Source organism: Mastacembelus armatus, chromosome 20 (genome assembly GCF_900324485.2).
Source record: "Mastacembelus armatus chromosome 20, fMasArm1.2, whole genome shotgun sequence".
Taxonomy (NCBI): Eukaryota; Metazoa; Chordata; class Actinopteri; order Synbranchiformes; family Mastacembelidae; genus Mastacembelus; species Mastacembelus armatus.
Window position 1 is genome coordinate 1,718,998 of NC_046652.1, and position 17,487 is coordinate 1,736,484.

The window sequence follows — 17,487 nt, forward strand, 5'->3', positions numbered from 1 at the left end:
ATCCGTCTTGGCCTGTGGCTCACCTCAACCTATCCTCACTGGTTCTGCCATAAATATCATGAACATTGATTTGCACTCTTCTCCTCCTTGGCTCTGCAGCTGCAAGTCCATTTGCCAGTCCCATATTTTTTGGATCCCGTGCCCCTCAAGTCTCCATATCCTCTGTTCTTGAGCCTTTGGCCTGTCAGCCCAAGATCTTCTGTTCCTCTTAATAGACTGCTAGCCTGCACTTGTCAGCGTATGTGCTTCTTGTGTGTCGGCAGATGGATCCCATTCCTCCATTTGAATTTTTTCTAACCAAAAATTTGTGACACTTTGAATGTATTTCAGTTGGAGTTGGAAATGCAAGATTATTCTCACGTATAAACAATATCAAATCTCCATTTCAGCTGACCTGTCACTCCACCTTCAAGTGTGTGTATTCAGAATAGTTATAAACGCCTTTCATTTCTGATGTGCTCAAACAACTCGTTGGACAATTTAGTTTCAATCAAGTACTTGCCAGCTCTTAATATTGCTAGCAATTGGCTTTGAACATTTTTTTGGTCTGTTAGAGTCTGTCAGCAATAAGCTTTTTTCTTAGGCTGGTTTAAAATACAGGAGGTTCAGACAGTATGTGTAACTTGTTTTGTTGCAATGGAGGAAAGAAATTCCCAATCAACATCAGTTGAAGCATCCTCTGACATCTGTACTGCAGAATCAGACTGAGGACTGAATTACCTGTCACACAGCCAATTATGCTGTCACAGGTGACAAGGAGCTAAAAAGATAAAAGACTGAAAAACTGCAAATTCACAGAAAGAATCAGGAAGATCACTTCCGAGAGCCTGACGAGGATGAAGACTCTTCACTCACACAGATGATACAAAAGTGTGTTGTTTCTTTCTTTTTTTTTTCAAGAACAGGGAAGAATGTGTATTTCAGTGTGCTGAGAATATATGTGCACTATATTATCCTAATGTCTCATCCATCCATCCATTTTCTATACCTGCTTATTCCTAACCAGGGTCCCAGGGATCTGCTGGAGCCTATCCCAGCTCTCTTTGAGTGAAAGGCAGGGGTACACCCTGGACAGGTCAGCAGTCCATCACAGGGCCACAGAGAGACAAACAAAGCCAAACATCTAATGTCTCATTTGATTGAAATAATTAATTAACCAGTTCTCATTCCTTGTGAATACAAATAAACAACTATGACAAATACATTTCTTACATTTGATTGTACACTGTAAAACTTTATAACTGCATAATTGTTAAATAATATCTCAACAAGGAAGAAAGTAGAAAGTAAATAGTGGATTAATAATGACTACAATAGATTAATTAATAAAATAATTACCAGTTCACTGTATGTTCATGTTAAACTCTAACTCCTAATGTAACACCAGTGAAAATGCCCAAAACAAAGAGCTATAGCGCAGACTTCTAAGTGCAGGTAATAAAGTCTGCAGCTGAAACAATGTTTTGAGTGACTGTCAGCATTCAGACAACCTGAGAGAGGAGGAGGAGACGCTGCTTCACCTTCTCCCTGACGTTGGTGCAGTTGTTGAACGTTACTTGACACGGATGAACAAATTGTGTAATGCACGTCTGCTTGTTGTTATGCCTAGTCTACGTTCTTCACAGGCTAATTTAGACTATAATTAGTATAGTTAGAAATGCGACTTACACACTGACATTTACATCAAATTCTGCACATAGATCATTCTGCACATGAAAGGTCAATCATCAGAGAGGATTAATCGAAACTCTTCTTTGACTTCACAGAGGGCAGCTATTTGACATGTTTGTTTAATGCTTACGATGTTTAATTGAATGAACATGATGCAACTGAAGCCTCTAAATATAAAATTCCAACACACCAACAGAGTTACCTAACCCATTACTCTCATTTTGCAAACTTGTATAAGCTAATTAACAATAATGCAGAATGTAAAATGAACGGCATTTAATGTGATTCATTCTGCACAGAGTCCATCTAACGCCACAACAGTGAGACTGGCAAAACGCTTCATGAAACAACACATAGGAGACATAAGTCATTCAACCACAAGCGCTCGAATTTTCATTGTGAACGATTTCCTCTAACACTAGCTGAAGTGTGTTCATCCCCAGCACAGACAGGCCGCTCCTCGCACTGTGACTCTGCAGAGAGCAGGTCTGCTGTCTATAGGGACACTTCAATACTGGGAATACAATCCGTTGCTGTTTACCCATTAAACACAAACACAATCTGTAACAGTCACCCAGGTGCCACTTACTGTTCATTCAGACGACTCATAACTGAACCAGTCAGCTTTTACATCTCAGTCCATGAAAGGATTTAAAAGAAATAATTGCTTCCTTCCTATGAAGGCCTAGTACCCTGTCACACTAAATTACCTAACAGGTGCCTAGACAGGACAACTCTCTCTGACATTAAAACATGTTCACTATGCCACGAACACACACATATGCTTTCAGTATGCAGTATTTGCTGAAGCAACAACAACTCTTTTTCTTGCTACAAACAACAAAGGCTTTGAAGCACATTTAGCAGGAACACATTCATTAAAATAGACAGTGAGGCATCACTGTCTATTGAACAAGACACCTCTTTGCTTCTTTCACACAAGTTGTTGTTTTAAATGTCACTTGATAATCACTTGATATTCCTTTTACTGTCTCCATCCTCATCAGCCACAAAAAAATGAGGAATGTGAGGCTCTAGATGCTGACAGGTCCATTTCTTAACAAGCATCAAAGAGATTTTGTCAAGTGTCGTGTGACTCATTCATTCAGTGCAGCTCATCCTTCCAACACTGTCCTACTTTCACCCACATGAATGTCTAAATGTGGGCACTCTGTGTTTTATGGACAGCTTACACTCATTAGCTAAGCCCCTCTTTCTCATCCTGGGACAACTAAAAATTGCTTATTAGGGCATAAATAGAATTCATATTGCTTACTTCAGACAATTTCATGATCTGCTGCAGACCCACTGTGTCTGTTGCATGTATAGGTGCTCTGGAGTGCTTGTGCAGTGCATATGATCCTCTTATCTTAGTGTGTATCTGTGAGCATGTGCACATTTCTACAGCTGTGTAGACAAATTTTCGCCCAGTGCACAGTGAATTCTCCAGTGTAAAATATGCAGCGACAAAGTTCTGTGACTCTTCCAGAGTTAATACAACAACAGCAAGAGTAAGATGAGTCCCAGTGTAGAGATACTATATGTGCACACTTGGAGGTCTGGTTATCCCTGTCAGGAGATCAAAGATCTGAGTTTATGTTTTAAATTCCATATCTATTTATCTATTAAATTATTGTGTTCTTACAAACTTGTGACTGTTACAATTATATGTCTGCTCAAGGAATTTGAGTTCAGTTTCTATTGGCTCTCAGTATACATTACTTACACAAAAGACAATTGGGAAGAATGTACAAATCGTTGAGTGCGGTTAAACTAGTGCAGCCAAATGCAGATGCTGAGCATTAACATTTTGAGATACGATTCTTTTGAAGTTGCAGAGCAACCTTGGGAGGGAGGTGGAACCCAACCAGTGTAATAGGCAGGGATGTTTCTGTGCTGAGGCAAGAGAAGCGCTGTGCTGTGCATTCAGCAACCACAAACACTTTAACATCAGCAACACTGCAGTCTCTGGAGATGCTGCTCTTACTGACAGAGGATTGTGACAACGATTATAAAATGCTAATGCTAAGAGAGAGAGCGAGGGCAGCTTTTGGTGAAGTTGGCTGTCCAGTGGACAGACTGTATGGATTTACGTCATGGCCCTCCCATGAATCATAAATAAATAAAGGACTGAGACTTTTATGTTCTCATAAGAGCCAAAAGCTTAGAAAAAAACTAATGGATCATTAATTTCAGGTTTATCCATCACACCAAATTCCCACATTCTTATGCTGCATTCATACAGATTTCATTCTGCATGAAAAAAAAAAAAAGTCCTTTTTATTCATTTGAATGGGGGGAGAGTGTGTGCCAGAGTCATGGGGGGCTTCACCAAAATAGCAGAGTTATCAGAGAAATCCGGCTTCTTTTTTAAACTAAAGATCATTAATATAAAACATTTGCCAAAGCGACAATACTTCAGACAAAAATCCTGCCTGTAAGTCTGAATAAATGGGCTTTGATTTGGTATCAAATAGGATTTAAACACATAAATCCTGATAATATTTGACATTCTGTCAAAGCCCAGGACAGCTGGTGGACAGAACATAATGGCCACCACACCTGCTCCAAGTTGATTGGATGGCTGGCCTGAATATTAATCAGTGTCACTGTCTAAGTAATAACAACAATTTGATAATGCTTAAAAGTTCAAACCTCTGACACATTTAGACACACTGTGCCACAGTTATTGCATTGTCCCCCTTTTCATTGTTAAATCAAGGTTAACAACTTCCACACTGAAAAGAATATGCGTACATGCTTATTGTCATTCTCTACGGATAAATCTCACACCAAAAACTGATCTGCTGCTGGTATAATAACCAGTGGTGGAAACCTGAAACATGAAGGAAGGGAAGGGTCAACAGGGAGAAGTGGTACAAAGCCTGGCTTCATTTCATGAAGAAATATGACAGCAGTAACTACTTAATGTAAAATAATCAAAGCACCTGCAACATGTTGAGAAATTCAACAAATGCATAAAAGCCACCACTTCCCAACCAAACATGTCCATTACAGAGGGTAAATGTGAAAGTGAAAGTGACTTATGTGGCCAAGTATGGTGACCCATACTCGGAATTTGTGCTCTGCATTTTAACCCAATACCGAAGTGCACACACACAGCAGTGAACGCACACACACACACACACACCGTGAACACACACCCGGAGCAGTGGGCAGCCAGCACTGCGGCGCCCGGGGAGCAGTTGGGGGTCCGGTGCCTTGCTCAAGGGTCTCACCTCAGTCGTGGTATTGAAGGTGGACAGGGCGCTGGCTATTCACTCTGTGCCCCCGACAATTCCTATCGGACCTGAGACTCGAATTTTCAGGTTACAAGTCCAACTCCCTATCCATTAAGCCACGACTGCCCAGCCAGTGTTAATAACATCAGTGACTCACAGCAGCTTAGCAGCTCTTTATTTGTCTAAACCATCAAATGCTACACAAATATTCTCTCATTTCATCCATTTTAGAAGCTGACAGGCTGTTACTACACACAGCTCTGATGCTGCTGTCTTGTGCAGGATTGCCTCTTAAAATCCACGGTAAAACTAATAAACAATCAAACTATTAAAAAATACACATTTAATAGAATTATAAGTTCAGTCAGATCGATGTAACAAATGATACATTGTGGTTTGACTGTGTTTACTTGATGTATTTTTCTATTTTAGCGGAATTCTGTGGAATACTGTGCAGAATCTGAGATAACAGCTACACTGATGCTAAAAACCTGTATAGATCTAGTGTTTTTTAACACAGAAAACTGATCAAGAATCAATAAGGGAATCAATAAAGAATGGAACTGGTAAGCAGAATCAATAATGGTATCAGTATCAATTAAATTTCATCAATTCTCATCCCTAGTTTCTCCCCAAAGTAAGTGGAGAGTCAAGCTGAGATGTTCTTGAGAAACATAATATTTTACTTAGATCACAGTATTGTCAGCATCACAGGAACTACTGTAAGTCAAACGTAAAATGGTAAAGTTATATAGTGCTTTCACAGGAAAACACACTTTCCAATTACTGGCCTGTCCATTGAGAGCAATTTTAGATTTAGTGACTTCCCCAAGCATATCTGAAGGAAATGGATCAAACCGCCAACCCCATAATAAGGGAACAGTGTGCTCTACTGTCTGAGCCACAGTCACCTGTGATTTGGTCTCTAAAATAATAGATAGTGATATGTAGAGATAAGTATAAGGAAAATTTTAAAAAATACTTTTATTTTTTTTTTAAATTAGTGTAACAGCCATTTTACAGCCATGTAAAAGGATTCATTGAAATTATGAATCTTCATTAGGGGGACAAATGAGGTCCCCCATGAAAGTCCAAATGTTTTGATGTATTATATTTAATATCTTTTATATTCTTATATAATTCTCTATATTACATACTCTATGTTAAATTATATATTGCTAAGACATGCTTTGTCTCCATATGTCAGAACAAGACCAGGACTGAACCAGCCTGAGAGGAGACTGACCTTCATTACAGCACATCCCAGCTACAAGTGATGAATCTGTGTATTTTGTACAGTTTGTTGTAGTTTATGTTGTTCAGTTTCCAGTGATTTGAAGTAGGTCTCTTTAGAATGAAACAACCATTTTCTAGGAGCTATCACTTCTGTTTTTGGATCTTTCATTTTCCCCAAAGTATGCAATAAAACCTCCCTTTTCTGTTTTATAAAAATCATAATAAATGTTGACCATAGATATTTGATCCTAGAACCATCTAGACAACTATAAGATCTTTTGTAGAGCTCTTGTCTAACAGTTATCTTATATTTTCTCTTTTACATAATGATACTGACACAGAGGGTTGTGCATAAACTTTCTAAATTTAAAGTTCAACAAGCAAAGCTGTAAAATGTATGAAGATAGAAACACACTGCTGTCGTCGGGTGTGTGAGAGCTCCACGACCCTCGGCTGTGTTCTAAATATAACCTTTCTCAAGCAACATGGCCCTATGAGTCATTATGCAAAGCAACGCCAGGCCTGAGTGAAAGGGGAGGGCTGCAGAGCTGCAAAGTAGCTGAGTTCACATGATGCTGCACTGCTCTCTAGCAGATGTAAATGCTGGCAACAAGCATGTGCAAGCATGCATACTGATGCACATGATTGCACATACTCAGGCACACACAGACATACATACTGTCCAAGTACTCAGATGGCACAAGTCACGTGTGAACACTATAACACTCTGACATTAGCAAAGAAAGGTAGAGAGGCAAGAATGACATGAAAGAGAGGATCTGGGAGCAGCTATTCTCAAAGAACTCAGCTTTGACCATAAAGGCTATAGGACACAGCTCAGCTTTCATACTATAGATTTCAGGACAATACTGTGCATGTTTTTGACAGCTGAAACATAAAAGTTCGTAAAATACATTGAATTTTGTGAACTAAATCTACAGTTTTTTTGGATTGTGACTCCTCCACACTGACTTTAATTATTTGCTCCTGTTTGTGATTATTATTATCCTGAATTTCCTAGTGGGGATGAATAAAGTTTATCTTATCTTATTAATTTCAAAATCTTGAACTGTTAGGGCCAACAAATTCTTTCCAGGAATTACTTCTCTCTTCAAATTTATGCCAACAACTTTAGACAAGTTGGGACTCCTATTGGTTTGCCGCACTTCCTGTTTTGGTGTTATCGTCCTGGTTTGGTGTATGTGGTTCGGTATGTGCTCAGGCGGTTGTTGAATTTTGTGGCCACGACCAGACAGCATGTTGATGGACATTGGCAGGGAAAGACATCAATTTCATACTGAGAGCCAATAGAAACTGAAGGAGGCCTTCTGCGGTTCAGAAGATGGGTATTTCAGGCAGAAAGGGCAGTGACTGCTGCAGCTGAGAACACAGAAATCTAGATATAGGAGGAATTCAGACAACCTGGACCAAGACGTGTGCGACCAAGAAAGATGTCAGAGTAAGTCAAATTTGTGTTTTCATCATATTATCACACTGGTGTAAAATCAAAATGTGTATAGAAACAACTGTAATTACTTTAATCTGTAGTCAACTGTGTCCTTACAGTTTGCCCTTCTCTCTCCCTGTCAATGTCATGGCTACAATAGACAAAATCACACAGAAAGATAAAGAGTTGGTGGCCAGAGAAGTACAGAAGAAGCTGAACTTGAAGTGCGGAGTGAAAGTTGGATAGACATCTATCCACACAGTTCACAGAAAGCTTTGATGGAAATTCATGAAAACCCAGTTTTGTTCTATTATCAAGAACATAACAAAGAAGCATGACAGAGACGGGCTATGCAGAGAATCAAAGACAGGAAAATGTTTCATATTGTGCTGTTCACAGACTGAGCATTACAAAGAAAGGGCGTTTTGTTGCAAAACCATGGCCCAAACATCCACTGAAACTGCACATGTGGGGAATGATTTCCCACTGGGGCCCAACACATGTTGCTGTCAGAAAACTGCATTTAGGCAGAGGGAATAAACCTGTTGGGTTATTGTTTGTTTCTCTATTCAGATGTGTCGTTTACAGTAATTCAAGTTATTTGCTTGTTGTATTGCTGCAATAAACTAATCAGTGAACATACTATTTCAGTTTTGTTATGACATTTTTCTTTGCTTATGAATATAATGACATGAAAGTGGAACATAAAAAAGCCAGTGCAGAAAGGTAATACAGTAAAGATTCCTCTTCCTTGTTAAATGCCCCTGCATTTAGAAAAAAGGCTAACAAGACAATATATGATGAGATTAAAAAAAAAAAAAAAAAATGTTTTCATTTAAAAAGTGCGATGTAGAGGGCAGCATGATGGTTAGCGTTTCGTCACAAGACGGTTCCTGGTTTGAAACCCATCAGGGGCCTTTCTGTGTGGAGTTTGCATGTTCTCCCTGTGCTTGTGTGGGTTTTCTCCAGGTACTCTGGTTTCCTCCCACAGTCCAAAACATGTATGTCAGGTTGATTGGTGACTCTAAATTGCCCATAGGAGTGAGTGTGAGTGTGTGAGGTTGTTTGTCTCTATGTGGCCCTGTGATGGACTGGTGACCTGTCCAGGGTGTACCCCTGCCTTTCACCCAAAGAGAGCTGGGATAGGCTCCAGAAGATCTCTGTGGCCATAAGATGAAACAAGCATTAAGTAATATAACCCTGATGCTACATTCCCTGGCCAAAGACAGTAAGTAATCCCTGTAGTGTGTTCTGACTTTGCTCAAGGGTCTCCTTCCAAGTTGATGTACCTAGGAAACCTCTTGAGTGAGGCCTCCAGGAAACATAAAACATGCTATAACAAGCCAGATATTCTACATCTACAGGGTCTGAAACCCATATCTTTCCGATGAATTCCCTTCTCCATTGGCACAAATGTCACATTTCTCTTCTCTTTCTGCTCTCTGTGAAAACAGGCCCAGTGTTCTGCTTTAAACCACAGCCATCCTGGACAGCTATAAACACCTTTGCTAGTTTTTTTTTTTCTTGTCTTTCAGACATACCCTGACTTGAAAGATAAGGCTAGACATCCTTCAGAACAAACTCATTTCAGTGATTGATTTCTTAAATCTCCATAGGGGTAGAATGGAAAGTAATTTGGAATAAAAACAATAATACAGTAAGTCACTTTATGGAAACCTAATTATACATAATGATATATGTTACAGTACTCCCAAACACTCAGGGGGCTGATTAAATCTCTGGGATAACTAGAGAACCGACCTTAAAAATGAATAACTCTAGTTTTGATTCATCAAGACAGAATTATCATACATTTAATGAATATTTCCACTTGCAGGGATGATGGGGTTCTTACTGAATTGATGTATGCCTACTGAAGAAACACATACATGCACAGAAAACTCAGTAGGTGAAGCTCTAAACCCTCCTTCCTCTGCTTTGCAGTGCAAAGATAACTAACAAAGAGTCATTGCACAGCACTGACATCAATTAACACTGAAACATAATCCCTATTCAGATACAACACAACACTTGTATAATACTTGATAATCAATTCCAGTGAATCTCTGGGGGTTGAAAAGCATTTCAGCCTGGTATGACAGGCTTGTAGAAATGAACAAGCTGTCTGCTGTAAATGCAAGGGTAAAGCCAGGCCACCAACTGGATTCCCCATCATGGATCAAGGTAATAAACCTCTTCTTCACCTTTATCTCCTGAGGGAGGTGAGGCATCAGTGTGTGTTTCACTCTGTGTGTGTCATTTGTTGTTTTACCTGCACAGACCTATAGTGTTTGTGCCTGTAGAAACTGTATATTATAGACTAATAGGAAGGTGATTGTGCACAGGCAGGAATATGTGTTTGTTTTAGAAAGAGTACTGGCTTTATCATCATCTTCTGACATTTACGGCTTTATCTACGTATACATGTAAGTAGTAGTTTGTGTGAAATGGATGGATCTGTGTGTAGTTGGATGCACAAGTGCTAAGTCAAATACACATACAGGAATAACATAATTCCCCTGAGTAAGATACAAAATAAGAGTAAGAGTGAGAAAAATCTGTCTAACACATATTAACTTTTGTACAATGCTTTATTCAGCAGAGCCTCTTAACTGCACAAACTTATCAACAATTACTTATTTTAACTGGCTGAATACCACCTGTACATGTGTAGGTGTGTATTTTGGCATAGTAGATGTGCTCTGTTAATAAATGTAACCAAGAGAATATGATAGAAAATTGTATATATGAGACAACTAACAACTGAAGGTGATAAAGTACATACTGCTAATAACAATGAAACCAATCTGTTTTTTAAATGCTGTTAATCCACAGACACAAATGTGTCAGTGGCACATGGCGGTGGTGTATACCATACCATAAATAAAGTGTGCGAGTGAATTAACTGTGACAAATGATGGTGCATATGAGAATCCTGGAAAAAAAAAAAAATCGAAAATAAATAATAAATAAGTAATAATTTTATAAAGACAGTAGTCAGTAGAGTAGTAACAATACCGTGTAGCCTTGCAGCAATTACAAACTAGGTATTAGCCTCACACTTACCAAGGAAGCGGAAAGTCCTGCGTACCAGTGGGTTCAGATAACAGCAGTCCCCAGTGGCCACTGTCTTCTCTGACTGGTCGAACTCTTTGGATGTGTACTGGACAAGGAACAGCACAGTCTCCGTTATCGTAATCTGGTGTAAACAAAAAACAGAGACAAAAAGAGGGCAGAGTATTCAGCCGATGTGAGTGAGAGTTTAATTAGTGAGTCAGAGTTGCCATTGTCATTGTTGGCAGTGCCATTTTCTCACACACAGGGTGAGAAAATGGCACTGCCTAGAGGACGTGTGACTGTTTTCTCTGTGGGCTCCATCTGCACAGACACAGCTGTGAAAAACACACCGACATATGGAAGGAGGAAGAGCTCCCTGTACTGTGTGTGTGTGTACATAGACTGGGATCTGGCCCACAGTTTAATATCTCCCTGATTTACTGATGTACAGCATATAGATGGGCCCACTGCCAAAGGGGGCACTGATATGCAATATCTGACTGCAGTGCACTGAGAGACCCTTAAGTTGCTTAACCTTCAACCATTAAAATCTCATTTTCAAATAAAAACTGGAACCCTACAATGAGTGAAAGGTTATCGGGAGTCCTGACCACTGTTGATCGACGCACCACATGCAGGAGGCAGAGCTGAGGGTCTACAACAAAGAGTCATGCTGAGAGGTGCTGATGGTACAGCAGCAACCTAACCTCTGTAGTTTTATTATTATTATTGTTACTGTCTTGTGAAGCCCCACTGGCCACTGTCATCTACAACATTTTTTTAAAATTAATTAATTAAATAAATAAATTATTATTTGAACTTTCCAGATGGTTTGCTTTAATATTTTATCTGCTGTTCTATGTCTGTAGGCCTGATCTGTTGCGTCAGTTTGGATGGGATTCAGACAGCCTCTACAGAACCAGAATCATCTTTACTGGCCAAGTTTGTGCACACAAACAAGGAATTTGACTGTGGTTCATTAAGATAAGAAAAATAAAGAAAAGAAATGTTTTGGCGTACAGTGCTCTGTAGCGCCTATCAGAGGGGAGGAGTCTGAACATTTTGTGTCCAGGGTGAGAGCGGTCTGAAGAAATGTTCCTTCCCAGCTTCCTGACCCCTTTGCAGTCTGTTCCTGTGTAGTTTGCTGGCTGATCCAAGCCAGACAGTGATGAAAGTGCAGAGGACAGACTGTATGATGGCGGTGTAGCAGGTGACCAGCAGCTCCTGTGGCAGGTTCAACTTCCTGAGCTGCCGCAGGAAGTACAGTCCTTCTTCTGGATGTGGTCTATGTGGGAGGTCCATTCCATGTCCCAGGAAATCGTGGATCCCAGAAACCTGAAGGTTTCTCTATCATCTCCACAGTCTTGAGTGGGTCCAGAAATCAATAAAATTCAAATCCAGCTTTCAGCCAAAAGTGGAATTTAAAAAGTGTGGTCATGAGCATCATCTGTAGTTCTCTTGACTTCTTCTTAAGTTTGCTCTTTCCATACTGTCATAATGTTTCTGGGGCATAAAATGAAAACACATGGTGCTGTCAAGTTGTGATTTATTTTGTTTCAATAAAACTAAAAATCTTGCATCATGAGGTAGCAGCTGCAGCTTCTTCTCACAATAAATAAATAAATAAATAAAGTATCCCTGAATTCCATCCAACAATGTTGTTGAAATAAAATATCACCAATATTTTAATTTGTCACAGAGCTGATACAATGTTAACCCTCTAAATTGATGTGAAAGGTAGTATTTTTGTCCAGTCAGGTTCACCCCAAATCCTGTATAAAGCTAATTGAGGGTTTGGGTTGGACGGAAATGGACTGAGTTACTGGCACAGTATGCATTGTTTTTTTTGTTTTTTTTAACATGTGTTTATGGGCGACACAATAAGTGTCAGGATCCTGGCAGCTGTGTCAGATGACGGTGGCAGTTTCAGAAAAGCCACATTAAAGAAGGGTTAACTAATGGACTAAAAGGATTAGTCTCTGTATAAATATTTCTTTAGAAATAGACAAACCTCCAAGCTCAAATTCACACCTACAATCTACAGTCATCAATTAACCTAACCTGCATGTGTTAACCTGCAAGTTAAATTTGATGTTTTACATAAACTGCAATAAATGTTAATGCAAATTGATGTAAATCAAACATTAGCCCTTTGACACTTTATTCCTACAGGATTTGTGTCCATATGAGCTGTTCACTTTCATGTGGTCTGCATTTGTCTGTATCTATGTTATGAAAATCAGTGCAATGTCAATATGTGACAGCTGCTGCATTTTGCTGCCAACAGCTCCACAGTTTGCCAACCACATTACACCAGTCAGACTGCAGCCACTAGTGACCTCAGACATAACAACATCCACCAGTACAACATTTACTGCTACACCATCAGCGCCCAGATCAAAATTATTCTCGATTATTAGAGCCAACATCCTGACAGAGCTCCAATTGTGGTAGAGCAGCTTTTTAGAGCAGCTAAACTGCTACTGGGAGTCCAGACCAACCACCACTACTCATGTTTAATCACCTCGATATTTACATCCAGAGGTCCAGTGAACCGTCTTTAAGCATGCTATATGAATGAGGAATAGGTCCTGGTCATGAAAACAGTGATCCTTTAGAGCGGTAAAATTATATTCTGTAAAAACAGGACATTTTTATTCAAGGCTGTAAAAAATACATTATTTCTAGAGTTGATAATAGACTCTGTTGCCTTTTAGTTTTTATATAGAGTTCAAGCTTTATGGAAATGGACTGTTCAATTACACTGTGAAAAAAACAAAAACAAAAAAATGTACTTAGAAATTCACACATCCCTGGCACAATTTGAGAAATACTAGCCATGCTTTTTGGAAAACATAACTGAACATACAAAACACGTGCCTCCTTTTTAAAATCATAATGACAACTGCAATTACTACAGATGACCAGTCTCCTTAATTGTTAACTGCCTTTTTCTCTCCATTATTAGAGCAATATACTACATGCTGTAGAACAAGACTGTCCAAATATTGTTCAAGAGGGTGTAGTAACACTGTCTGTTCAACATTGCTCATAATGTAACATATTTGTTTTACGTAACACTTTATTGTGCTCATGATAAATTAAAACAAGATTATGTAAGTGTGAAAACACCAAGCCTGAGTAACATTTCTGTGAAAGGAAAAATAATGGCTCAGCCCTAAACATCAGAAACTAGAATGTCTCTTCTGATGCATAATTTTCATAGTGATAAGTTGTCATGAGTCTTGGGCTGTTGAAACGATTAAAAAAATATAATAATATAAAAAAAGTTAAAATATTTTCAGGTTTTTAAGCTGAAGATTGTCTGACATTTTAAGCTGAAGCACTCAAAAGAGATGAAGTGTTAATAAAAACTCAAACATATAAAATATGTGCTTTGTCAGACTTTATACAACATAACTAACATCATGTGATATTTGCTCCTGTCATAACTACTATGGATCCTAGAGCAGAACACTTTAATAATATTGACCTTCTCTCCTACCAGCAGATGCAATTCATCTCTTCTCATGCATAATTTTCATAGTGATAAGTTGTCATGAGTGGAGTGACAATAAAAACATCAACTGAACTACACAAACTACTATGAAAAGTGTGCTGAATTAGCTATTAGCAGATATTTTTAAGTTCATCCACTGAAGTACACACAGCTATCAATGGGTTACTGATGTGCATACACCTGAACACTATAATTTTTGGCTTTACAAACGGCCTTTTGCCATAAATGGCAGAGCTAAAGATATCTTCCAGAAGTGTTAGGCGTCATTAAATGATATCAATGTGTTTCATGCGTGTGCATTAACGTTTGACTAATTTATGGATCAGACAAGGTATACAGTTTTTAAGCCAAATTCACACCCCCACTCCTTCAACACCACCTGTTGAGGGTTTTATCTTTTTCTTTTGACGTTATACCGCTAAAAGCCCAGCTCAATAACAAATATTACCCCGTAATTTTAAAATGCTGCCTGGAAATAGTATTTAAATTACTGAAGAGTACAGTGAATATTTCATTGCCCACCTTCCTCTGAAATATTAATCCCACTGAATGGGACTTATGTTTCAGCTGAAATTAAAGTGCTAAAAGCATTTGAACTGTTGGTTGAGGTTAATGTTAAATATTACAGGTTGAAAAAAAGTTGAACTCTCAAAGAGTAAAAGATGAATGCAGTAAAATGTCCATTGTGTGTGACAACAAATTTGGACTTTTAAATAACAGATAATAGCTATTGAGATGACTGAATTAGCATAACAGGAGTTCATTAAACTGCCATGCATTAGAGGAGAGATGTGTCAATTAGCTTAGACAACTTACTTTACAGGTAATAAAATATTTTTACTCCTATAATGTTAGATGTGACATTCTGTGAAAGAAGACATGCATGTTTTGATGAATGAATTGTATATGAAGTATGGGAATTGTGCAAGTAAAGACATTTTGAAGAAAAAGGTTTTAGGGTGGAGTCTGTCTAAATACCTGCTTCCTTCGAAAGTTTATGCACTTCCTAAAAATCGATGTTAGGTGCAATATGTAATGCCAAAGTTAAAGTCTCCTTACCTTTTGTTATGATGAAATACAAATATTTTGAAATTTTCATGCATTTTCACCTTAGCTTAGAAAGCTTAGCTCATGAATTAATGTATAAAGATGGCTTTGTCAAGCTGATCTCTCCTGGCATGGCCTGTCCTTGCTAAGAGGCATGTTTCCTTTCGGTCTAATGGTTTCTACAGTTTCAGCTTTGACTGCAGGTTAAAAAGACCTTTAAACATCTGAACTATAGTGACCAGCAACATGGAGTCAAGCATGAAGTGATGATAATAAAGTCATTGTATGTCTACGGAGCTGACCTTTCTGTCTTTGGAAGAGGGGGGGGGGGGGGGTAGATGTAAGAGACATGTAACATTGGTATGGTGTGTTTGGATGGACAGAATGCAGATATTCCAACTGGCTTTTTGGACATTACATTGTTGTCTTTGTATATGCAGTATATACAGCATAATTTGGGTCAGATACCATTGCTTAGTACAACCAGTAACCAGTACAAATACTAAACTCGTACTAAGAATGCTTGCTTAAAGTTTTTTTGTCTCTAATTTCTATTAAACTTTTAAACAATTTTTATTTTGGCTTCCTGCATCAGATTCCAACTAAAGGCGTGCTGTCACTCTCACAACAATTGCATCTGGGATTCAGTTCTGTGAGACAGCATGTGCCCCCCTCCCCTGTGGACTTTCCTGTTTCTATAGCGACCACTGTATGCAGACTGAGCACCCTGCAGAGCAGCACCCACACGCCTCCCTAAACATGCTGCATTTGTTGGTGACAGACAGGTAACAATCCTGTGCAGTGATTGTCACTGTTGTGAATTTAATCCACTATTAAAACATCTCAACACAACCTGCAACGGCCCAATCAGATGGATGTATTAGAGTTATCCCAGCTGGAATTTCCTGTTTTTCAACCAATAAGGCAGTAAATGAAAGAAAACTCAGCTGCATGCTTGGTGCAGTTAGAGTGTAGAGGCGTCTACGCAGATTGTTCTGACAATATAACTCAAAGGTGTTCCACAAAAAGCATTTAAAATTAGAAAATCCGATTTGTGTTGATCCTTTATCAAAGTGGCTTTATTGATTTATACTAAACTCAAAAGGCTTGGCATTTTACACAGCTGCTCAGCGGCAGACAGCTACAGTCACAAACAGGGACCTCAACTCAGAGACAGGCTGGGCAGCAAACTGGGCCAAAACTGGGTACCAAAAAAATAAATAAATAATAAGATAAGTACCATAGTTGTCTGCTTAAAGCATGTGTGTGTGTGTGTTCTTGACTGGCTGTAAGGTTGACTTTTTGTTAAACTGCTGTCCCAGCCTGCGACAGATGCAACTTATGGGTGAGGGATTTGGAATTTAAGGTGAAATCACCTAAAGCAGAGCTGACACAAGTACATCAATGAATAATGCAAAGCATGGCTTTTGCTGCTCAGTATTATGCAAAACAGCGTATTCACTATTTGAAATATGTAACGAATGACTGTCCACAGCTTTCATGCAGCATGACCAACAGCTTTTTAATGAGGAACTGAATTACATTTTGTTTTTATTGCTTTTCACTTTCAGATGTCTCTTCAGATCAATTAGGCAAATCCCTGCTCTCCCATTACGATGCACATATGTGTTTATGACAAACACTAATAATGGTTTATACAGTCTATAAGATTATACACGACGGCTTTGCTATAGTTCATGATCACTTTATGAATTTAATAGTTTATCTTTTAAATCTATGCTAAAATGTCAGTGTTTCATGGCAGGTTCACTTTGATTTCTCATCACAGAAAAAAGTACAAGGGTCTGAGTCTCCATCTGATGCAAACAAGTGTAAGTAACCTATGATGCCTCTTGCTATATTTTCTCTCATGTTTGAGCTGGCTATACATGGACATTTTGTTTTATCACAAAAGACAAAAAATACAAAAAAATAATCCCATTATGTTCACATACAATCAGCCAAATAATGACGACTATAAACACAGAATTAGACCTGAACCATTATAAAATCAACATTAAAATGTGGTATCATTTTTTATCCTGTATACTCGTGTTTGTTTCTTTAGAATCCACAACTCATTGCCCGTGATATCATTGAGAATGGCAAGAAGTGGCTCAAGGGTCGCCTGATTTCCAAAAAGCCTAAGCAGCACTGTGACAGCCGCAGGCTATTTGTCCCACTTTTTTATCAGCTATAATACAAGCTGACAGGACCACAGTGACAATGTGCTGCTTGTTTAGTCCCTTAACTACCTCTATGTCCTC

At 38.7% G+C, this 17,487-nt stretch overlaps 1 protein-coding gene across 2 annotated transcripts in view; it reads right to left on the minus strand.

The window, feature by feature from the left end:
* Positions 1-17,487, minus strand: part of plppr5b (phospholipid phosphatase related 5b) — a 42,395-nt gene that overhangs the window by 14,247 nt on the left and 10,661 nt on the right. For both annotated transcript variants that reach the window (XM_026291987.1, XM_026291988.1), the window contains one exon: positions 10,663-10,795. In XM_026291987.1, the coding sequence (XP_026147772.1) occupies positions 10,663-10,795 (133 nt within the window). The remainder of the gene's footprint in view (positions 1-10,662; positions 10,796-17,487) is intronic.